Source organism: Solea senegalensis, linkage group LG8 (genome assembly GCF_019176455.1).
Source record: "Solea senegalensis isolate Sse05_10M linkage group LG8, IFAPA_SoseM_1, whole genome shotgun sequence".
NCBI lineage: Eukaryota > Metazoa > Chordata > Actinopteri > Pleuronectiformes > Soleidae > Solea > Solea senegalensis.
Window position 1 is genome coordinate 18,214,698 of NC_058028.1, and position 25,274 is coordinate 18,239,971.

At 39.4% G+C, this 25,274-nt stretch overlaps 1 protein-coding gene across 4 annotated transcripts in view; it reads right to left on the reverse strand.

The window, feature by feature from the left end:
• Positions 1-25,274, reverse strand: part of kcnab1a (potassium voltage-gated channel subfamily A regulatory beta subunit 1a) — an 86,529-nt gene that overhangs the window by 18,771 nt on the left and 42,484 nt on the right. For all 4 annotated transcript variants that reach the window (XM_044032228.1, XM_044032226.1, XM_044032227.1 and 1 more), the window contains exons 2-3: positions 7,854-7,897; positions 1,176-1,213 (exon numbers count right to left, since the gene is read on the reverse strand). In XM_044032228.1, coding sequence (XP_043888163.1) covers positions 1,176-1,213; positions 7,854-7,897 — 82 coding nt within the window. The remainder of the gene's footprint in view (positions 1-1,175; positions 1,214-7,853; positions 7,898-25,274) is intronic.

Here is a 25,274-nt window from a genome sequence, read left to right on the forward strand (position 1 = left end):
AGGTTTATGTGCAGGAGAAGTCAAGCATCAACAGTTCGTTCAGACAATGGGACCAATTTTGTTGCTGCAGAGCGAGAAATCAAAACAAAATACAAGACACACTTCCCTAATCACCTCCTGCTTTTGAAAAGGCAGCCGAAACATGGACGGTTTGAGAAAAGAAGACTTGCATTCACGCAGAAGATGGAAACAGGTGCATTACCTAGCTGACCTATTCTGGAAGAGGTGGGGACGTGAGTATCTGCCTCTACTACGGGAGCGTCAAAAATGGACTCAAGTGAAACAAAACCTCAATCATGGAGATGTAGTAATGATTCTTGATGACGCTGCACCTTGAAATGAATGAACCCCAAAAAAGAATTACCCAGATAAATGACATAGACCTAATTTTGTGTATAAACAGGGTACATTTAATGTGTGTATGTATATTGCTGGTACCTTTGTGTTATTTTTGAGTAATTGGTAGCCTTACTGCCTCCCAATTACGAGCCGGGAAATGTAGGAGCCAGTATTGAGTTAATTTAATTTAGATTTAGTTGAATTGATTACATGTTACAGTGTTATCTGTGAACAGTTAAAGGAGTTAACTGACGGCCTTAAGCAGTTGCTCTTAAAGGGAAAGGAATGTGGTATTGTGGACCTTTGATGTTATTAGATAAAGGGCACCATGGATCGTGATAGCTACTGTATGATAGCTATGATAGATAAATTGCCACTACATCAAAGGACATAAGACAGAAGACAAAATATTGCAAGCAACCTCCACTGAAATATCTGCAACAATAAATAAACAAATCAGCAAAAAGATAAAGTGTCGCTCTGTGCATTAATTGCATTTGGGACCAAAGACAAAACAAATGTTCTTGAAAATCAGCAATAGACAGTGACTAAGAACATGCTTTATTGTGGAACAAAGAAGTTCAAAGTGTGGAGCTGAAGGCCTGCTTCTGGTTTTACTTCCAAAGAAGCCCGTCTCCTTATCTTGTAGTAACTAAATGCATACACAGTGTTACATGTCTGTTTTTCAGTCGGCACGGAAACCGTGCACACGTGTGCACACAATCGTGATCACATTTGTTTTGGGCCAACACTTTACTCCTCATAAATTAGTCTACATGTGGTACAACAAAACCAAAACAATCAATAAGCAACTTTAATAATTAAGAGTCTCATACCTCGTCTGTTATCTGTCCTCCAAATGTCACCCATGTACCTGGAGAGAAGAGAGAGGCAGAGACATTTCAGCATTAATAAACATTTTTACCCCCTCAGTCTTTTCTGACAATGTCAGTATGTGTGTGTGTGTGTGTGAGCACTCTGAGCAGTGTTTGTTAACACTTCCTGTCTTTACCAGTGTTTCTTATGGTAACACAATTGCAAGACCACGGGTAATGAATATGCACGTGTGTTCCCCTGACTACATGATGCTGATAGTCCAACAGCCACTGCAGGTAAGCCACACACTAGACTAAGCCAGAGGAGCAGACTCGAAATCCTCTGCACATCCCGTCACTGTATTATGCCTGCAGCTTTCTCGTGGCAGAAAACACTTCCCCTTTCAGATTATGTCAAAACAGTCTCAGCCATCTAAAACTGTCAGAGAGACAGACAGAGACGGAGACATCAGAAATACGATGGTGCAAACCTGTAAATACTGCATGGCGCATTTGTGAATAAGGTGCAGCAAGAAATTCTGAGCAGTCCGACACGTTAAGTCTCTGTTGTAAAAGTCTGACATTTGGCAGGGGGAGGACCAACAACACTATTAATCACATTATCCTCAATGATCCATTCAGACCCGTACAGCTCGAAGTACAGGTGTGAACGCAGCCATTTGTTCTCTGCCAACAGAAATGACACTTGTGTATTCACTTGTGGTCACTGAGGACATATTTTAATGCCAGGTGAGAACAGGTGTACTCAGAGCTGTCAATTTGTGATGAATGTGTGAACAGAGCCAAAATGATTAAAGGTGTAATGATTCAGAAACTACAGAGACAGAAGCACAATAAGCCAACCTGCAGTCACCGCTGCAGGTGCAGCCTATTGATCTCACTTTACAAAACAAGGCCATTTCCCCATTTCTGTTTCTTCTACTTTATTTCTTATATATTGTGGGTGGAAAACTTTATGAATTACATTATTTTGTATAAAAGGTGCTTTATAAAGTCAGATTTAAAAAAAAAAAAACACTTTAACACGTAGATCACAAGATGATGAGGAACAAACTGGATGCCAGAAGCCTTAGACTTTGCATTTTTTCTTCCCAATTTGCCTTTAATTTTAGAACCAAACACATGGTTTTGTTATCATGTCAGCTAATCATCAAAAAACTATCATTACAAATGATTGCCTGCCTAGTTGACTCATTTCCAAAGGCCTCATTTTCAGTTTATTGACTTCTGCAAAACTTGCTCAAAACACAGCTTTACCCTGTGCATTATCATTGATAATTCACCCTTGACATAAGTGTATATTCAACGTCTTAATCTATAAATGAAACCACTGCATGTCTGCCAATCCTGGGACAGTGTGGCGTCTTCCATTGTCAGATTAGACTATGAACAAAACTAACTATTATTATTATTATTAGAAGATATTGTCATTCAAGTCAAACAAAATACACATTTTCTAGCCTCAATTATATAAGAATAATAATGCGACCTCTCCAGTCAATTAAATATGCCCATTTATCAACTCCAATCTGGCTGTATGACAGGCCGTGGACAGGGGACAACAAAAATGCATTTAACCAGCTGCTAATAGCGACTGTGCAAAACTCATTATTCCATACATTGCTACACGGCACCATCAACTCCACTGAGGTTAATTTATAGATGACAAGGCATGGCCAAATTGGATCTGTTGGTGCATAACAATATTATCTTAATTTAATAAGGAGCAGAAAGCTATAGATCTTAACATGCATCATCAGCGGAATCATGATACAACTTGTCCACTAATATGTGTCATCAACATCAAGCTTCAACTGCACACAGTACAGGGGTTATTATGCAGTGTGTATGGCATTTTTATGTTGCCGTATGTGTGTGAGTGTTTGAGTGTGTGTGTGCGTGTGTTCGATCAGTCCTTTAATGTCCAGGTCTCCAAGGTGGTGGAAGTATAACCGCAGACCCTAGTCAGTGGCAGCTCTAGGCTTTGTGTGTGGGATGGAAACCCTGTAGAGCTCTAATGTCCAGGCCTTTGCTCTTACACTGTTGGTTTGACTCAATTTTCTCTCTGATGGAAATTAAGGCTGTGCCAACAAGAAAGTGTCAGTATTTTTGTTTTCACTGACAGCTTAATGGGAAGTGCTAGAAATGGCTCTTGATGTTGCTATGCGACAACTGTCGACAATAAAATACCTTGAAGTGAAAGGTGCTCAAGTCAATGGGGGAAAACCAAGACTAACTCAGTCACAGATGTCATTTTGATTTGCAGGCCATAAGCTCTGTTCATGGTGGTTTGGTTGCTGCGGAGGAAGAGCTTCTGGACACCTTCACTTTCTGCATTGTTTTTTTTTTCACCAGTGTGTCGAGCAGGTATGGCTCACACACACACACACACACACACTGCCTGTTTTCAGTCATGGTGCGTGCCCTTGTGTTCTGGACTGTTACTTCAACTGGAATTGATTTCTTCAAAACACTTCTACTTCAATTACTTCCATCTCCTGTTATATCTGTATAAGGTTCAGCAGAGAAAAGATAAAACAACCTAGACACCATATAAGTAGAAAAACAATGTGTTTGTTTCTTTCTTCCAGGAGATTCAGAATAGATTGTGGAATATTTGCTTTAATGTCGTATACTTTCGGTCCTTTACATGAGATCACAGATTATATTGTTTTCACCGCACACTGCACAATTATCCTGAGATTAAAGCTTGAGTTTGTAATTTGTTTCTATAGGGTTATCTGGGTTGAAAAGGAAGTCCAGTGAAATTGAAGTCACCACAGCAACCAATACATCCCAGATAGGAAAAGTTTTCATTTCACACTGATAATGTGATCATTAACTACTAGTGCATCCACACTTTCTGCTCTGGCAGCTGCACACACACACACACACACACACACACACGGATACTCATCTGACTGTAGTGAATAAGAAGAGTGTGAATTATCTGCAGAAGCAGATTGCCTGTGCCAACTGACCATGATGAATTCACAAATCAATTACCAATTCAATTTAAATGACCTGGTGAGAGGATTTCACATTACAAACCGAGCACACTGTTTCACAGTTAGGCAACATTTTCACATGCCTGGAAACTGAATTGATATCAATCTGTGTTTTTAGCTTGAATGTGAAATTAACTTAGAGGAATATAAACAACCGACACAAAAGAAGTTTAACTAGTATGTGGACAGTTTTATACTGAGTCAGTTTTCTCAGTCTGGAGTGCAAATAGGAAACAGAGAGAGCCAACTAAATCTGCTTATTCCCTCTGGCTTTACAACTGTATATTATACAGCTGAAACAATGAATCGATTATTAAATTAACATTTTGATAATCGATTAATCTGTTTGAAACTTTTTTCATGATTAAAACAAGATTTGCGATTGTTTAAGCTTTTTAAATGTGAGTATTTTCTTCATTTCTTTGCTCTGGATAACAAAGAAATCATTAAAAGTTTTGGTCATTTTGGTTTGTGGACAAAACAAGACACTTGAGAACATCATCATTTCCATGTTTGACAAACATTGATCAACATTTTTTAAGGGTTTCTGATATTTTATGGACCAAACGATTCATCAAGAAAATAATCGACAGATTAATCGATTATTAAAATAATTGTTAGTTGCAGCTCTATCACAATTGCATTTTTTTATTCATACATTTCTCATCATCATGCAGAATTACAAGTTTCGATGGAGGGATAGGGAGGAGAAAATGGTAGAGGAGAAAGAGGAGAAGCAGATTGCACAGTGCTGTGAATACGTATCTACTGTATATGGCCATTAAGGGTGTGATGTCATTCTCATTTGTGCCATTATGTTTTATGTACAGGATGTTTGGTATAAGTATACAATACAGTATGGCAGGGATATTTTACTTTCAGTATTACTGTCAGTCTAATTTTCCTCATCTTTCTTCCTTTTCCTTGTGTCATCCTTCAATATGCACTCCGTCCCTGCAGTATGAGGGCATGGACTAAAATCTCCTACAGGTCTTCTGGTCTCAGCCTTTGCACAGAATGTATTCACCACAGTGCAGATGGTTTCTATTTGCGGTTCCCCAATAACGGAACATGTTGCCAAAGACAATCAGTGCAGGTCCATCCCTAACAAATCACAGGAAGGGATTTATTTTAGGTCCAAACAAACGGCGGCAACCGTAACAATGCGAGATGGCTGCAAACAGGTCTGACTTCAACTGAACACACAAACAATTCAGAAGTGAATTCTACTGCTCAAAATACTTTGTCGTTCAGCAGTTTGACAGGATAAACACTATTTGTTCTCGCTCACCGCTGCACTGCTGCTACATACACAAACCCTTCCTCAGTCAAGTCAACAATAAAAATCAGCAACAGTTACAAAGTGCAGCTTTTCGTCCTGAGTCACAGAGTAGATGTGATTCACAGATTCTCCTGCTGTTGTGAACATGTATCACCCAGACAATCCATGCTGCATTAGTCATATATGAATATATGAACATAGGGGGCGGCCCATGGCCAAAAGGAAAGGAATTGTGCTCGTAATCGAAAGATTGCCAGTTCAAATCCCGGGAACTAGCAGCTTAAAAACTGGCTTCAATGCCTTCATTAGCAGCCTCTTTTCAGCATGTTGCCTTGTGTTAAACAGAGTGTGGAAAATCTTTGATTTTCCATTAAAAAGAGGTCTTTAATCATTTAAACCTTTATGCAAATTAAGTAATTTCAAGTGAAATAGTGTTTCTCTCAGGGACATCATCATGCTGTTGCAGACTGTGCTCTTAAAGCGTGCAAACCCCTGTGACAGTTACATTTTCTTCTTAGCTGTTGTTCACAGAACCACTTGACTTTAACTTAATTTGTGTTTTAATTATTCTTACAGTTAACTGCACTTGGACAGACACACACACACAATACACATCTATGTTAGTGCTATCAAGTTAATCAGTGAAATGCCGTTAAGCATCCTCCTCTGTGCCCTATCTTCTTCTCCTCCCCTGCTAGGTTCATGTCCGCTCTGAGCGCAACATGTGGCAGGCAGCTGGCATTATATTGACCTTTACTGCACTGTGCAGCTCACTCAGTCTGACTTCGACCTCTCAGTGTACCGTGAACCACATGGGGCTGCAGAACTCACAAGCAGCCTGGGAGTCATTACAACCTGATAAACAAAAGTTGTGCCACTGCACCACAAGGTCTTTGTGGTTGCTGTTAATCTGCAACCAACACCAGGAAAGTCCCTTTGGTCCAAACTAATATTCCATTTTATTAATCCCTGTAAATACTCTCTACACCTTCTTCTTAAAAGATGATGTCTCCAGCTTCACTACAATTTGTATTCTCACCAGGTCATTGGTGGAGGTTTTAAGTGTCCATTTCATAATTGTGTGTATGTTGAACATGAGAATGTGACATGAAAACAAGCTTTTAGTGGAAGCAGGAATAAACAGCTCAATCAAATCAGGTCTGATAGAGAAGTGAGAATAAACTCATTCCTCGCTGCTCAGTGATATTTAATATCACGCATCAAAGATGATGCATGTTGTCACTAAAAGTGTATGTGTATGTATATTATTGTGCTGACTAATGTGAGTCTAAGATAAACTATAATTGAGGAAACTAAATGAAGATGTTCCAATACTTGAAAGCCAAGTAATCCAAGAAAAATTTCTCCATATGAGACGAGGAAAAGCTCCTGAGTTAGTGTGAGGAAGATTAGTCAGTAGAAGTATGACTCAGACATGACTCTGTGATTCTTCACTGCTCGGAGGAGATGTACATGTCTTACCAAAAGACTGAGAGAAATGTTGAGAAATGACCGTCGGTCTGAGAACCACAGCTGAAGCATCTTCAGTGTGAACAGCGAACAACTTGTCAAATCAGCTTGACTCAGCTTAGTCAATGAGCGCCAGAAGGTTTTATAATCTGATTTATGGACTGGTGGCTGAGCTGCACATTGAAATGCTTCCTCTCTGTGCACAGATAACAGCAAGATGTGTGTTTATTCAAAAACCTGATTAAAAAAAAGTGTTGTATCTTGTAAGACTCTTATTTTTTAAACTTGGTTTTACTATGTTCACTGAGCCATGTATGAAGATAACTCAAGATAGCTCAAGATAACAGAAATCTGCTCGACTGATCAATCTGAGCTGCAATAACAACATCCAACGTGTACCCTCTGATTATATAATTCATGTATGTGTATATTCTGAGTAATGTTTTCCCTTAAAACACACTTCAATGTCCTCCAGAGAATAAAATATATTTGTGTGCAGCTACTACATATTTCAATTTCAGTGAAACTGAGTTTTTAGAGAAAATGTAAATAATTGCATAACTTGGTGAAACTGCAAAGTATTTGACAGAGGCAGAAATTGGTCTGGCTGGTGTGTGTGTGTGTGTGTGTGTGTTGTCTTCTTTCGCCCACCAGACTAAATAATGAAGCAACGTTGGGGCTTGACTTTTGTACAAAAAGGGAATAACTTTTACCAGGAATGCACAATTTATATGGCGATGCACACATGAGCCCACACAGACACACTGTGATGCATTTCATCTGAAACCATGGGGCAGAAGAACAAACCACAGTCGACAACTAGAAATTGTATTACTTGTGTATTCAGTGTAGTTTCATCCATTGTTTTCTCACAGGCTGATGGAGAAATTCAATGAGGGTCATTTCGAGTCTACTCACCCAGTCCTAAGCAAGACACTCTGAGTCCAGACTTTCCCAGATTCCTGCGAAAACAGAAAGTAGGCATCAGATCTCCTGTATGACAATCAACACATCCAGCAATACACACATTCATTTCAGCAGAAGCAGGTGAAGGTAAAGGATTGGAGAGGTGTGGACAAGTGTGGACAAGTATGGTTCCGTACAACCCTGGATTACATTTGGTGACGTGTGGGTAGTCTTACTATATAAAAATCACCCACTACAATCCTTGATCTATAAAAAAATAAATGTTTGATGAACATATCAATCTATGGTAGATGCATGACATCAAGGAGACAGTTAGAATAACAAGTAAGACTTTGATTTTCATAAGAGGATGGAAGTGGCTTCTGATATAATCACATGAGAACTCGACAGCACCTTTGTCTCAATGGACTTTTTCAAGACTGCACAGTAAACATCACCTCAGCTAGATCCTGTTAGGCCCCTCCCATGGTGAAGAAAACAGTGTATGTAAAGTCTGCAGTGGAACAAAATGGTGCTACAATCAGCAGTTAGGAGAGAAACAATAAAATGTTGAAACTGCAGGGGGAAAAGTGATGTGAAGAAAAACAATCAACACTGATTGCACTTAATGTAAAAGTAGTAGTGGTCTTTAAAAAAAACCTTTATATACAACTGTGTGGAATATTAGTCATAACTTTTGTATGGTAAGATATAAGATCTGTGTGTACTAGATTAAACACTTATTAGTTTCCTGATGGGCTTGTCATTTATCATTTGGAACACAAACACAGTGCTTGTATGCATCCAGTAATCAGCCTGTCCTTCACCAGTATCAGTATTATCAACATGCCGTCTTAGGAACCTTATTAACCCAATTAATCAAGGACATGCTGACTTTAGAGTCTATCAGCGCACCTCATTGATTCTTTACCAGTTCATCTGACGACCTATTTAAAGGAACGTCATCACCATAGTAAGTTCACATGACAAATTAATCATTAGATGTTTATACATGCAGCATGACAGGGACAGCATCTGTTATTCGAGGCTGTGTTTGTGTGTGTGTGTCCACCTAACACATTTAAATACCATAATAATGTGTTTTTTAAGGAAAGTATGTGTATGTTTGGTCTGTTGGTTCAGAGCTCAAATGAACTAAGAGTTTCATTTGGGCTCTGAAGGACAATGAAATGTGACACTGTAGCATTATTGTTAAAAAAAAACAGAAAGATAAGTACACTATAACATAAATAGCTGCATTATACTTTGGTTTGTAAATGCATTCTAAGAATGGCACTCAGATTAGAGTTACACAGCAAAGATGGTTCCCGGTTGGGAGGATGGGCATTACTGTTTCATCATGTGCAGATTACACTCACACACACACACACACACACACACACTCACACAGTTTTAAAGCAGGTGCAAAAGCTAAAACTTTTGCTCCCATTCATCAGCTTGTAGACAGCCAGTGGCACAGTTTTCCTGGGGGAGGAGTTTCTAATTTTTGTGACTTCAGCAGTTTATTTGTTTGGGAACCTTTTTTTAGTGAGTACACTTGAGAGCCAATCTCCAATTAAAATCCACATCATCACTTTTATTTTGAGCACGTAACAATGAGTGGTGGTGAGCGCACAAGAGGAAAATCTCTAAACCTCACACTGTGTACGCATCTAGAACAAGTAAGTCATTAGAGATTTTGTTGTACCACAGGTCAGTGGTGCAATGTGTAGAATGGAGACAGAAAATCACATTTAATGTGCATATTTAAACTGGACATCATTCATGTCCAGTCTTGTTGCATAATGCATCCATCCATCCTCTACCACTTTATCCTCCACCTCCGGCTGACATAGGGTAAAAGGTGGGGTACACCCTGGACAGGTCGCCAGTCCACCACAGGGCCACATGGAGACAAACAACCATCCACTCTCACAGTTAACGAAGAGTGTCCAATTTTCCTAATCCCAAAATCTGCATGTTTCTGGACTGTGTCAGGAAAGTGGAGAAACATGCAAACTCCATGCAGAAAGGTCCTCTTCGCGGGTCGCATACTACACATCTGTGACTCTCCTGCTCAGAATTGCAAAGGCAAGAGATGCTAACCACTACACCAACCGTGTGGCCCTGAATATACCCTGGTAAATAATCCTTCCATTTATTCCTGGAAAAAACATGGGTTTATTATAATTCTGTCTTTCAGACAAGCATCTGCCATTAAAAACGTGCCGTAAACAGATCTTCCAGTTGACTTGCCAAACATCCTTTGCCCTCAACATAAAGCAAAGGTAAAGCAAAAGTTTTGTAACTCTATGAGAAATTAAAGAAAATGTTTGAATTCCCTTTTATAAATGACATTAAAAGCAAGAGAGTCACAGATGTTTAGTTATGGCAAATGACTACGTTATTATCGTCATCGTCAATTTTTCATTTTGACTCATCTGTCAGAATCACTTAAGGTGATCCATTGCCGACATCTGACCTTTGCGTCCTTCAAAATCAGAATAATTAATTGGGCGTAAAAATCACGCCACAGACAGAAAATTGATTTCAGGTGATGCATTAGATCTCCAGCCAATGAGATATCCACAAAGGAGAGCAGTTTACGACAAGGTGCCCTTGAACAACATGGGTAAGTTTGCTCTTACACAGGGATGAAGTTTAGCATTATTTTTACATGAACAATTTGTGATTGCACTTATTATTTCCTCATGATAGTTCAATTTGAAGCTCCAGCGTGCTCTTCTGTCGCCAAAAACACTGCGAGTGCCTGCAGTGAGTGACAGAAACACTGCTCTGAGGAAGACACATCTTCTCCTGCTGCGGGTTTGTGACATCCACATACACAGAGAGAGAGCAACGGTGTTTTCAGCCAAGAAGACGAGCAGTGACTTCAGAATGTCCCCACTTCTCAGGTGAACCTGCAGACAACTCAAGGTCCATGTTCCCTCTCCTTTCTCCCTTTACTAGCGTAACTGTTGTGCATCCATCTTCCCTCCGTCAGTCGGGACACAAACACATCACTCTGTGTACAGTGTGGATATGTAACTGGGCAACATAGCTATACTAAGAAACACAGGGAGACTCATGTGGAGATTAATCAGCAGTGAATCTAACAGCCATTCATTTATATCCAAGTTCAGTTAGGGCAAATATAAGTGAAGTACTACAATTGAAGTTATGCAGCTTTAATTCCAGTGGGTTGAAGAAGTCTGTTCAGAGTATTTTTCTGTATTCAGCCAATTTCTGCAGGGCCATTCTGCAAAACTCCCAATGGCCCGGAACAGGGAAAGAAAACAATAAAAGTTATGTGAAGTAACTCCTGGTGCCTAAGAAAAAAAAGACATTCTTACATGTCCAAAAAGAGAAGAAGTGCAACATCAGTGCGATCTTTTGATTTCAGAACTGCCGAGTCAGGCAGTGGATGCCCTGCTGCCGATTAATGAGGAAGTTTTCCCCAACCATGGTTATGAATGATGACAATACAGGTGCAATCTATTTCTAGTGTAAAGAGGAAACGTGAGCGCAAAGCAAAGACGGACTATCTACAGGATTAAAAAAACTGCTCACTGTGTTGAATGCTATGGCCACAACCCATTTTGATGGAGGGATGGTGATTTATGTTTGTGATCTCTGTTCACTGTGGTGTACACAATACTATAGTGTCACAGCTCTGTGCCACAACTTTACAAATGAAAATGTATTTATTTACAGTAGTTTGGGCTGCAAACATGTCTTCCACACTAAATAACCAAACGATAAAAATCATAACAGAAACAGAAAATATATCTAATGCAGCAACAACAAAAAATCACCTCTCACTGAGTGAGAAACACTAATGTGAGCTCATATAGGAGCTGACTTTAATTTCCTCTGCTCACTATTTGATTTTTTTTTTTTCATGTTGATGGAAGTAATAAAGGAACAAATAGTTTCTCTCGGATAAGCCTGGTTGGCCTGGGAACTGCACAGCCCTCACAACACATCCACTTTTTCAGCTTTCACAGGGATAGATTACAAGATGGATGGTAGTGAAGGGGATAATGGAGGAGACAGAAAGAATGATGCAGACTGCAGAGAAGGAGAAAATTAGATTTATCCACCTGGGAGATAGAATCAGAAAGTGATCCTGTTCACTCAAAACCTCTTTCAAATGACTCTTCATAGAAATTCAAATGTTTTCAGTCAGTTTTCAGTGCCACTAAACACACACACACACACACACTATTACAGTGTCCTCAGCCATCAAATATTTACTGAAATATGAACCCCAGTATCCACTTTTCCAAACAGATCTACCATAACAAGCCTTCACCCTCAATGAGGCTATTCATCTCCACTTAAAGCTGTCTTCATTTGCCTGATGACGGGCAGTAATGACTTTCTCCTATTCCCCTGGCACTGTGGCAGTGTCACCCTCTCTTCATCTGCCAAAACACACTCCCTCTGTCTCACGCTCTCCTGCACGTCAACAGTCATCATCACAGATTCGTCCTTTATTCATGAATTACCTCCCCCACTTCAGTACAGGAGGCAGCTGTTCAGCATTAAAAATGTGGTTTATGCTTCGAGTATGGATTTTTTTTAATGACTAGTTTTTAGTAGACGCTTGGGTGTAATTGGTTGAGAAATCACTGAGTTGATGCTCTAAATGTGGCTGAAGGCTTCAATATTAATAAGTGAGAAATAACCATTTTTGTCTGTCCTTAAGGAAACTTGATTACTACTGCAGAATGTCGGCTTCATTACATATTTGAATCCACGTGAGGCTGTGGACACTTTTGTTTGTTTGTCTGTCTGTGTGCCATTTTCCATTATAAACACTGGCCATATTTGGACTAGTATTCCTCATGGAGGAAACCAAAGCCTGGGTGTAGTGAGGCAGAACCTCATTTTTTATGGAATTAGATTTGTGTCAATATTTTCAAACGACACTTTTTCAAGACGAAAACTTTTTATGAAGCAAATAAAATATTGATTTAATCATTTTAACATATTGTATTTTATTAGTTGAAAATACACTTTGCGCTGACTGATTTGTTCTTTGTGCCGTGGAAGTAGTCATAGGCTTGGAGTCACTGTCCGTCTGGTACAAAATAATTGTAAGCTTCTAACGTTTATAATCTGACAAACATTAGATAATTACAATTATTTTGTCCTATGTCGACGGGGAAAACTTGGGAAACGAGTTCCAGACGCACAGTGACTCCAAGCCTGTGACGACATCTGGTCCATTTTGCTGTCACTCCAAAACTCAGTAACCAATCAGCAGGTAGCTTCCTAAGACCTGGCCATAATCAAAATCGCGAACAAAAAACCATGGCAAAAATAATTGTATTTGCAAACAATAAAATACAATATTTTGAATGATTAAATCAATAATTGCTGTAAAACTCTGTAACTGTTCTAATACCTGCACTATAAACGATAATGTAACATTATTGATCACACATTCGACTCACAAAATAAATCAAGGTGCCCTATTTAAACAGTAATTTCAAAAACAACTGTGAGAACTATCGACCACTTCACATAATAAAGCACTAAAGCTGCTGACTTGTTTCTATTTTCTCCTTTTTCCAACTTCATCCTGTTTGCTCAAAGTATAACTCGGTCAAGTTGTGCCGGGAATCTGCAAGAAGTGAGCAAACGACTCTGTGAGGAAGTCACTATATTCTTTAAAGTGAGGTTTGAGGAGCAGTAACTGGGGAAGAGAGAAGCACTGAAGCATTTTATATCATAACATATTAACACATAACATATATAAGTTGCATAATAGTCTTCTTGTGGGGAAGCGCTTCAGTGTTAATGACTTGATTTGAGAGTAAAAATGAGCCAATGGTAGATGATTGTCATAGTGTGTGTGGACTAATTATCTCCCCATATTCAACTGAGTAATTACTGTAAAAGCAGAGTTCCAATGATTCATGTACTTGATTCATCCACACCAATAACTTGTTTGTTCCTTCCTTCCTTCCAACTGAAAACAGAACATTCGGGGACATCCACCAGTCAATTTATAAGTGAAAAGAGGAATAAGAACCACTGAGTTAAAAAAAATAAGGATACACTAGCAAAATCATAAAGTTGACCCAGTTTTATTCAAAAAATAACAATGAAAAAAAACAACAATCTGGCCTTTTTGGGAGTCAGCGAAACACTCACTAATTAGAAGACAGAGATTGATGAAGTTACCCTCAGAGCCTCAAGAGGAAATACATCAGCTAAGAACACACAAACTACTGAGGCAGGCTTCCTCTCTTGGGAAGCAGGATCACCCTGCAGAAGCTTTTCTGGCATAAACACTATGGTGAGAGAAATGATCTATTTTGTGATGCATCGCAATTCTCTCTTAAACGACTAGGAATTGATTATGAAACAGCCATAAATGGAAAAATAAATGAAGGACAAATCTAATCTATGAAGTACGGGGGAGAAGTGAGCTGAGCAAAAGCGACACCATATGTCCTCTGTGTAAGAAAAAAGTGTAAATAAATCGGCAACACAACCAACATGCACAAACCACATGTTCGGGTTAGGCATTAACTGGTGTGTGTGTGTGTGTGTGTGTGTGTGTGTGTGTGTGTGTACCCATACATTCATGCATGCATAAAACTAGATGCACAAGCTCAGCTGTTCATGAATTTGTGTCTATGCACTACGCAGCAATCTCAGCAGTGGGGCTATTTTATACCTATCAAAGCCTGAGCCGTGAGTGGGAGAGTGCGGGTGGGTGGGTGCTTCGGTGGGTTGGTGGGTGAGTGGGGGGCAGCTTTCAAAGCCTACACCCAGGCAGAGTAATGCAGCAGCCTGCATGGAAGTAATATAAAAGCTGTCACAAAGTGAGGCGAGATAACACCACCACTGGCACCGGTAGGAAGCCCACTTTCAGCTAATCAGTCTTTTGACACACTCGCAGTTCCAGCAGCTCTATATACCGTGACATGAGCGGTAATTGTGATTATGGAGAGATTTGTGGTGATGCCTCGTGCATGTGTGTCTGTGATTTGTGTTTATTTTGTACCCACACAGTGCGCGCTACAGTGACTGACTGTCGTGTCAATGCATCATGTACTGTAGCGTGCATGAGTCACGTGTTTTAAACACAATAACCACATTAACCTTCATTCAGTTGTTATTCGAGGGAAATAGAAAACCTGAACATCCGCATGGAACATTAAACATCCTGACAGAAAGAGAAAACACAGACTCCTCCTTCAGTTCACTCTCCTACTTCTGCTTTACCCACCCACACAGGGGTAGAATCAGGGAGGCAAGAAACGCACAGCGCAAATAAAGCCAGACAAAACACCCAGAAGTGCCCATGTAATGTTTTAGAAGTGGGTTGTACTCCCTAAACAAATGCCTGCAGTGTTTTGGTAACAGACGTTACACACTGGATCTTGATCATACCTGTCTGTAGGCTATGCAGTCTGATGCACATGTTTGTAAATCCACATTAAGGCCTGGGTGACACTTTGCACATTTATGCATGTGTGTACATGGCCACACTTCCATTTATACTAAAATGAGGGTCTCTGTCAGTGTAGCATGCCATGCATACAAAACTCATCCATTCCAGTTGCTACAATTTCTCACCAGGAGTTCATCCACAGTTCCATGCCCTTGAATACTCTGAGTGATATAGGAGTGAGTGCCGGCGTTCTGTCACATTTTGCTGCTGCGTCAAAAAAATGCTACTGCAGCTAAAGTTGTTAGCAGAGTCTATAGTATTTCACTACCCTATAAAAAAAAAACTACCTTATGGTTTCCACTTCCACTTACAGTGATAATAGAGTGAACAGTGGTATAATATGACAACATTTATGAGTGGGTGTTATTAGTCTATGAGAATATGCTACCCCTGAGATCCTGATCAAAATATACTCCACTTAAATTTACAGTGATAATAGAGCAGTATAATATGACTATTCCATATAATATAACTAATATGACTTTTAGTTCAAGTGTCTTTGAAGTGCTGAAAGGCAACTTCATCATTTTTATTATTGAATTAGTTCAGCGTGGCCTTCAAAGAGAAAAGACTTCTGGACATAAAAGATGCGCGCACACAGCATGCACAACTTTCTAATGCTACAAATTCACTGTTTCACATTTTTTAGATTGCAATTATAAACATAGACCTTACGTTACAACAGTGAAGTTACTCATTCATTAATCACCAATTACACCATGAGGTTGCAGAAATGTATAGGCGTGGGAAAGGAGAGATGGGACTGTGCATGTGCAGAACTGCAAAAGTAGCAGATTTTGATAGGTAGCATGGATTGATGGATAGAACACCGGCAGACCACCTTCAATAACCATGAGTAAGCGTCTGTGGTAACTGACTCCTTACTCATCTCTTTTTTGACTAAATCAAGAAACACACCACCAACTGGACTGAAAAGTGTTGCAAAATTAGTGCTAATGTTAAAAAAAATACATCCAGAAAGGGTCTGATTCAATGCCATTGGTGACTATATGATGATGTTTTGTTTTGTTTGTTTCTTAAAACGCTGGTAGACTTTACCGAAATCCATATTCTGAGTTAAAGAGGCCAAGCAACTGTGTCACAGAGGAAACAAACAGCCTCCTGTGTGCACGTCTCGTATTTCATTGACCCATTCATCCAAAACAACACTGGCATGGAATTTGTTGCTCTATAAACTATGTAACCCAATTTTCTCCTTTGCTGAAGTCATAATTACTATGGTCGCAAAGAAAACAGTTGTACGGATGGTAGAAAGCTGCCTGCACAGATGATTTATGTGTTAGTATTTAAAGAAGGACAGCCTCTATTAAGCTGTGTGGAATGATGGAAAAATTAGTCTTGTGTTAAATGAAGTGATAATCGCGAACTATAATGCGACATGTGACAATTCAGGAAAATAATCTGCAGTGTTGCTGTAATTCAACCCCCACAGTACAAACATGCCACTGGGAGCCATAATGCATCATCATGGAGCCCCTGTCATTGTGTCAGCTCTGTTCAACAAGGATCTGATGGTCTTTTCTTGTGAAAAATATACACATGCCTCTCAGTTTGTTGCACAAAATGCAAATGAACCACAATTAGCTTTCACACTCACAGGGTAAAGCTTTGCAAATGTAAAGCTGTAGGGATTTTGACATGTTTAGGACAGCTCAAACACAATTATGTATTCATAAACATCATCAGGCATCAATAATTGTGTGACCGGCAAGATAAGGACATGTCCGAGAAGAGCAATGAGTGCCTGTGGTGACCTGAAGAGTGACTGCATGGACTAAAGATCCTCACATTGCAGTCGTGACTGAACAGCACATTCAATTTACAACGTATAGATCAGAGCTGACAGGTTTCCAAAACTGCATAAACTTTGAGAAAGGACAAAAGATCAGTAACTCTACAGAATCTACTGGCAAAAGTTGGCAACCACACTGAAAACAGTGACCTTCTTGTCACACACACAGACAAACTGTAAATATTACACACAGATCCATTTTCAGAGGTGTTGAATGAAATACAAGGCTTGTCAAATTTTGCATTCGCCAGCACATCTGTGAAAGAATGATGCTGATGTGGGGAACTGGGGATATGCGGCAACTTTAAGTGCAAACAAACAACAGACTTTGCAATAAACGCCAATAAAAGTGGTGGAACAATCTGTTCTCCTGCCAGCATCATTATTAAAAAAACTAAAACTTTGTTGGTGCTTTGGTTTCCAACAACAGATGCCATTGTTATACAATATGTTACAAACACAAGCGAGGCCTGAGAGGAGAAATCTCAAAAATATTGTTTGTTGACAAGTTTGTTTTATCAAACTTGTAAATATCATAAGACACCAACAGTAGCAAGTGGATCAGTCCTTGTGACCTGACCGAAACACTGTTTCAGAGCATTACAATGTTTGTTTGTTTTTTTGTTTATTTGAACCGTATTAAGTGCTTTCTCTTTGTAGTGCTTAAAAACAGTGAGCGCTGTCCTCGACTGTGCACATAGATAATTCTGAGCCTGGAGGCAAAACAGAACAAACACGAAATGAGATTCTTAGAAGATCCCACATTTCCCTCCAGCAGATGACGGCGCCCACGCACGAGAGCTTAAAGCCAGTTGTAATGCGCAATCGTCAATAAAGTTTTCGTCTGCAACAATGATTATTATTTTGTATGATGTGAAAATGCCGCTTTGTTCTTTTCAACTTGACAGCAGAAAAGACAAAGGAAGCACCGACCAAACAAAGTGAAGCATGTAACTGTGTACATAAATGTGATGTGAATGCTATTAACAAACCATAGCATACAAGCACCGTAATAGATATTGAACTGATAACTGAACTGATAAGACCAACTTGTACTTGAAGTCAATTCAAAACAAGCTCTGAAATACAAAAATACAAAATACACTAATAGAACAAACCCCCAATGTAGACACTATATATTGTATAAGTATCTGTGTATACAGTACCTGATCTGACCTATTGTGTGTGTGTGATGCATCTCTTTTAAATTAACTTTAAATGGAAGTGTGCACACTGCACATAACATACTGTACATATTTGAGTTTACTCCACTATAATTAATTTCCCTAGCTTGCCTTTCACAGTGATGATTTATCTCAGAATGCCTGGATTTATTTCTCAAAAAAAAAAAAAAACTTTCTAATGTAAATGTTCCATATTATAACTGTAGGGGACCTTTTATAAAAGCTCTCACGCCTGGATAGAAAACATGCTGATCTGCACTTCCACTTACACAAGCAGCTGGCCATACAACCTGCTGGGAGATAAACAGAATATAATGATGTTATATTTCAGGCCAAAGTGGTCTGCACTCAACTATCTAAGACAAACAGGCTGTTATGTACTTCTAAAAATTACAGGGACAGCATATCAAAGTTAAATAAAAATTAAATTCTTTCTACCAGTAAATAAATACTTAAAAAGCTGTTGGCAAATAAAAAAAACTATATTGTGATTAAAAATGTAAGAAGGACACACAAGGGATTATCATCCCATTTTTTTCTACAGATTCTCACATTGCAGTGAAAACTTTTATTAATTTGGAAAATAAACAGGGAAGTGTGCCACTCCAATAGCTGTGAAAGAAATGTGGAAAAGAGTGTTCAATAATCTGTGCTGCCACCTGAGCAGCTTCTCTGTTGTTGTAAGGAAAGAAGACACAAGGCTGGTTTGTTCACTTGTGCTGACACTCACTGCTGTGCTGCAGAGATCTGGCCAGGAACAGAGGGCGGTGGACCACCTACAATCACTCAGAGAGCATCAGTGCATCTATACTGCGTGTTCTTGTCAGGAGAAGATCGTATAGTAGATGGTACAGAAGTCTTGCCTCCAGTGACAGCTGGCTAAGTGTCTTTGAGAAAAGCAGAGTGGACAATTATGTGAATGAAGTTGAGTACGACACAAAAAACACACAAGTTAATGAGAGAAAAAGACTTCTGTGACGCATCTTCCACTAATCCTGACGGGTCATTAGTTTTTACTCAATCAATAAACTTCAATCAATAAAAGGGAGATCAATTCATCAACTCATGAATCTCACACTCACACATCGCACTTTGGCAAAATGAGAACCAGGTCAAAAAAGTAAAGGTTCATTTGCCACAACAATGGCGTGATTTACTGTGGATGTGGTTGTTATTGAGAATTAATCAAATGATTCAAAGTACTTTGCTATAGAGTAAGTCATTTTTGAACTAAAGCACTGACGTCATCCCAAAAAATCATCAACAAAACCTTTTTCTCTTCACTGAACAAAATACATTATGAGCTGTTAATTTGTTTCAATGTAAACTGTGTATAAAATATTACTAATATACTAATGGCCGTGGATAAAACATTATTAAAATGGTTTCTATTTATATAGCACTTTTCTAGCCTTGGTGACCACTCAAAAACTGCTTTAAAGTGCAGTTTTGCCATTCACCCATTCATACAGCGCACCTGCGTGCAGCACAGTTCTCTCACTCGTCTTTCATACCCATTCACATGCTCACGCCGGGAGTTAAATGGATCAAGTGTCTTGCCCGAGGACACATCGGCATGTAGTTGAAAGACGACTCTCTCTACCACTGAGCTACAACATTACTACTGCCTGCATATACATTTTCATCACCATGTTCACTCAGTGTGTCTTTTTTAATAAAAAAATGTCATTTAAAGCTTTTTCTCCCAAAGGAACAGTGACGTGGCAATTTATGTCACAGTGCTGCTCCGATTAAGGGATTTATATTGAGTCTTATAGGCTGTTATATCATTTACGGGCCGTTCATCAGGTGCAAAGCAGTGATTAACACAAAAACACATCTAAATACACAGACACACAAAATACAAAAACTGTTTTTCTTATATATAAATGCACAAATTCATAGATGCATGCACAGCGGCAGACACAATTTAGTAGGGGGTAAAAAACTAGCACAAGCACACACACCCAGCTCCGACGCAGTACTGTCGAACACATTCATATCCAAGTGAAGCGATTGAATTAAATTTACTCCCGAGAGAAAATTCACAGCCAGCACATTTTCAGGCTATCACAGTATAATGCTGGAGTGAGTGGAACACAATCAATAAATCCTGCACAACACGACAACAGATGGCTCCAATGCATTCTCAGCTAATGGCTGCTGTACAGACACAGTTACACACACACTCACAGAGAGTTAAAATGACCAGTTTAATAAATCGAAGACATTTATTTGAGGCCATAAAGTGAATAACACAGGAGAGAGACAAACACTGCCATGTCTCCAGTGCAACCAAATGCAATGCAATGCAATACAATGCAATGCTCTGTTTTCTCTGTTTTACAGTGATTATCACTTTATAGTGCCAATGAATGATTCTTGATAATGTGAAGATGAAATGACTCATCTTTGTTATTCATTAAAAATTTTCTTTTTCTAACAATCATAGTAAGTGTTAATTCCTCTCAGGGGGCAAAATAAACAAGCACTGAATAAAAGACAAAAAGTCAAAGAAAAGGTCTGATTTTGTGAAATGAAAATGTTAATTATGTTTATCTTAAATGAAGACTCAGCTGAGGAGTCACAGAAGACTTTGTGTACAATGTTTCAAATGCATGATATTTGCTTGTAATTGTTACCAACTCTATTATTTTGGGATTTTAATACCACATGTTACAAGAAGATGGTCATTGTTTGACATTTCGACTGCAGCACCAATTAAAGCATGCTATATTCAGCTCAGGCCTGCATGCTGTGCAACAACTAAATCCCTTCAGGGATCAACAAATGCCTTTGGCTTTTTTGAGTCCAAACTGAAGAAAAGGTTGATGAAACAAAGTAAATCTTAAATGAATCATAATGACAAGACCTTTTGTTGTAGAAAAATGGATTTGGAGTAAATGTGCAGGTTTGGCAATCCAAACAAAATGCTTTCCACTGTGTTCAAGGGGAACACAAACCCTTCAATGACAGATGAGACTGAATCACACGATCTGCATTCACCCTGCAAGCAGTATGGTGGTGTGGAGACCCTGCTTCATACCTGATAGTAACATTAGTATTGAGTGATCTGCTCACGTCCAGATTGTGCCAACTGCAAATGCATCCACAATATGTCCTCAGGACTCATATGTCCACATTCCTGAGCTGCATGAACACAATCTGTCCTCAGGATGCTTTTAAGACCTTCTCCTTAGCGGAGTCCTCTGACCTGCAGTCTTTTATTTAGTATACACCACAATGTTAACACTGATGGCCATGTTTCATGTCAAAGCAGCATCAGCGAGGCCTTGATTCACTCTCTTCAGCTCCCTCTCTATCCTTGTCACTCACGGACGGACACACAAAATCTATTGACGTCCCAATCAGCTATTTTGGCCCCAACTCCGATCTGATCTTTTTACTATTGAGTATCTGCTGATAAGACATTTGCCTGGAAGACAGAGCTGCACAGTACACTCAACAACATATAATATTGCTGACTGAAGTTTAAAGAGAAAGACAGGGTTCCCACACATTGGTTGACATCAAATTCAAGGCCTTTCCAGGACCAATTTCCTCAAATTCAAGGACCAAATGTGCTAACGCAGCTTAAGATGGGAGGGCAACTTGTAAGAGCCAATTCGCCCATGGCGTCCACTTTTATTGATTTGCAGCACGCTCTGCATCTGGCCAAGTGATTGTCCTTGGGATCTTGGACAAGCCATCCATCCATCTTCTACCGCTTTATCATCCACATCAGGTTCACGGGGGTGCTGTCTCAATCTCAGCTGACATAGGGCGATAGGCGGGGTATTCCCTGGACACTTCGCCAGTCCCAAAACCCACGCCTCTTCAACTTGCTGCAAAGGCAAGTGTGCTAACCACTACACCAACCGTGTGGCCCCCTCGTACAAGCCAGTCTTTTTCATTTCTTGGAAATTTTGGAATTTGCATTTCCCAGACATCACGTAATTTGCTCTCTCTCTTGTGAACAAAAATGACACGAGTGTGTATTTGAATAAACGGTGCGGGAAGAAACATACGATCTCATGTGGTCACATGAGACACACATCACATTCGATTAGATTACAGAGGACAGATTTCATACCTCATAAATCAGTGTGCAGCAGATAGTAGTATGAGATTAAACTACTTGCTTGAGGGGAGGGCAAACATTAAACATTTGTTTCTGAGCGACCATTAAATACTTTACCCAACATTTATATATTAATGCCACTAAACATCACTTGGAGATATAGTTACCACCTCCCTGCTTCTGCTTCTGCTTCTGCCAGTGCTTCATATGGACTGTAAATGAGTTCATACCCACTCTGACCACACTCTGAAAACCTTGTTTGATCAATTCATGCTGCATTATTCACAAGTGCATCAGTGCTCACTCAGCCATGCACTGCACCTTGCAAGAATCTCTCCCCGTCACTGTGTGTTTTCTCCGTCTCTTACCCTGTTTTACACTTACGCTCCATCTTTCTTTCTTGATTGCATTTCCTACCACTTCTGTGTTGATAAGATGACATGAGCTTGGACTCTTCACCATCAACACAGACCTGTACAACCTTCTGTTGTACAGAAAACTGCTCAGGGACGTGTTTTAGAAGTTAAATTTTAGAACACAGACTTGGACAAAGGCAACCTTTCATCCGGTCCTCAGATCTTCCACTGCATCCTCCTAGATTTGGCCACATGTGGTTGTATCTGAATTCTCATAAATATGTGAAGTTTTTTCCTGCTGCTGTTGTTGCTGCTGCTGAAAATATAGGGATAGGAACTGTTTATCTTCCAAGTCCTGTCTACAAATTGGTTCAACCAAATTGCACAAATATGCTCCTCTAACGTTCAGAATTATTGCTTTTACTTAAGTCCAAACGTGCTTACCTAGTGGTTTGTTTGTCCTAGTATAATTGTGTACAATAACCTACTGTCATTTAAGCAATAATAAAAAAGCTTATCATGCTGTACATCAACAACATAATGCAAAATGAATTTGTTACTGCTTATTGTAAAAGTAAGCCTGACTTCACCTAATTAGAGGCAGTAGGAGTTAATAACACACATGTAGCAAAGGTCCAGCAGTGACACGAGCATCAGGACTGCGTGGACAGAAATCCCTTGGTGTGTTGGCATTTGCCAGATGTTTATGTAATATACTTATTAGACGCTCAATGAGTAACTGAGATAAACTGGGCTTCACTTTAAAAGTGCATACAAAGCAATATACACTGATGAGCGCTGTGTTGGCAGCATAAGGACTAATGAACCCAATAAGCTTTTTTTCCACAAGAAAAATTACATCATTAAAAATCTTAATTTCTGTTGGGTCTTCCACTGCATCCTTAACCGCTTGTTCCGCTTCTCCCTCTCTCTCTCTCTCTCTCTCTCTCTCTCTCTCAGAGAAATACAGTCGAGCATGGGATCCATATACAACGCACATCCAAGCCATGTTGACGGCAATGGTTAACAGGGAAAAAAGAACGAAATGGGAACAATGAAATTGGGATAATTACACAGGGAGGAGAGGAGCAGAAGAGAGGAGCGGGTCACTCACTAAAGCTACAATTAGCAAAGTATGCAAGTGTGTCATCATGTGGATGTATGCACACCAATCACATGTTTTCTCATGGGGCAAAAACATTTACATCACAGAGACTGACGCGATATAACATGCAGAGGTGGAGTTGGTGAAGATGGAGGGGTGGACAGATGCAGAGGGACAAAACAAGAGTCTTTCACCTGAGGTTGGAGACCAGGGTGAGTTTTGTTGCTAAAATATGTGACCTATGTCCAGTACCAAAGAATTAAAATGGCTCTGTTCGTGGTTGTTTCAGGTTCGTTGGACCCAAGGAGTGTAATCCAAATATTTATTTTATTTATTCTGATTTTCTGTATGAGGAGAATTAACGGAGCAATGTTGTTGAACTGCAGAGGTTTACTTCACATTCTCATAGCTGAGATATTACATTCATAAAATATAAATATGGTATATTAGTTTAAGTGTTTATGACCTGACCTGCTGTAGTTTACTTAAGACTATTTACAATCACCAAAACAGGATGAACACATCCTATATATGCACTCTATGTACGCACTCATTGGAAATAGTCCAATGATATAACACCACACAATATAGCACTTAAATAGTCCACAGTGCATGGAGAGACTGTGGGACTGAATGAGTGAAAATCATTAGCATGTGTTTTGGGAATGCTCTGGGATTTGTAGTTACATGCTTACAACATACAACATAACATTGAATGTAATAGGTTTAAAGGTCAGGATTGACCTTCGCTTTTAGATCGATTAGATGCAACCACTCATTTAGTCTTTCAAAAAGAGCGATATAGAACCAATTCAGTGTAAACTGTGGTGGTGAATGAAGCTTCAACATGGAAAACTTAAAAATAAACATTTACCCACAAATTAAGCAAGTGAAATATTTCAATTCACTTTTTAAATAATTAATCTGAAAGACCAACTACCTTATATCATGAAAAGGTTTTATGTTACACTACAATAGCGCTTACACTGTAGGAGATGATAGACACAAAATCACTTCGTTTATGATTGATGTGTTACAGTGACTTTCAGAATTACAGCTGATTTTACGCTGCGTTTGGACAACTATGGTGAACAAAGGTTGTCACCGAAGGATTTCCTTTGTCAGCTTTGATGTTGACACCGCTTAAAAACCATGTGTGAAAACAATACGTCTTAGTCGCATTAAAGAACAAGCTGAGGGTGTTTCTCACACAGTGCATGTCCACCCCCCCATTCATCACATCCTGTTTCGCTGATCACATTATTTGTCTTTGTTCACTCACTTGTACTTTAACACAGCGTGCAGCCACATGCACCTTCTGATCTCCTGATTCAGCTGAGCCGTCTCCAAGACTCAACATCGATGTGGGTGGTCAACATGATGTGGTGCATGCATGTGTGAGACCGAAAGAGCAGTGAAC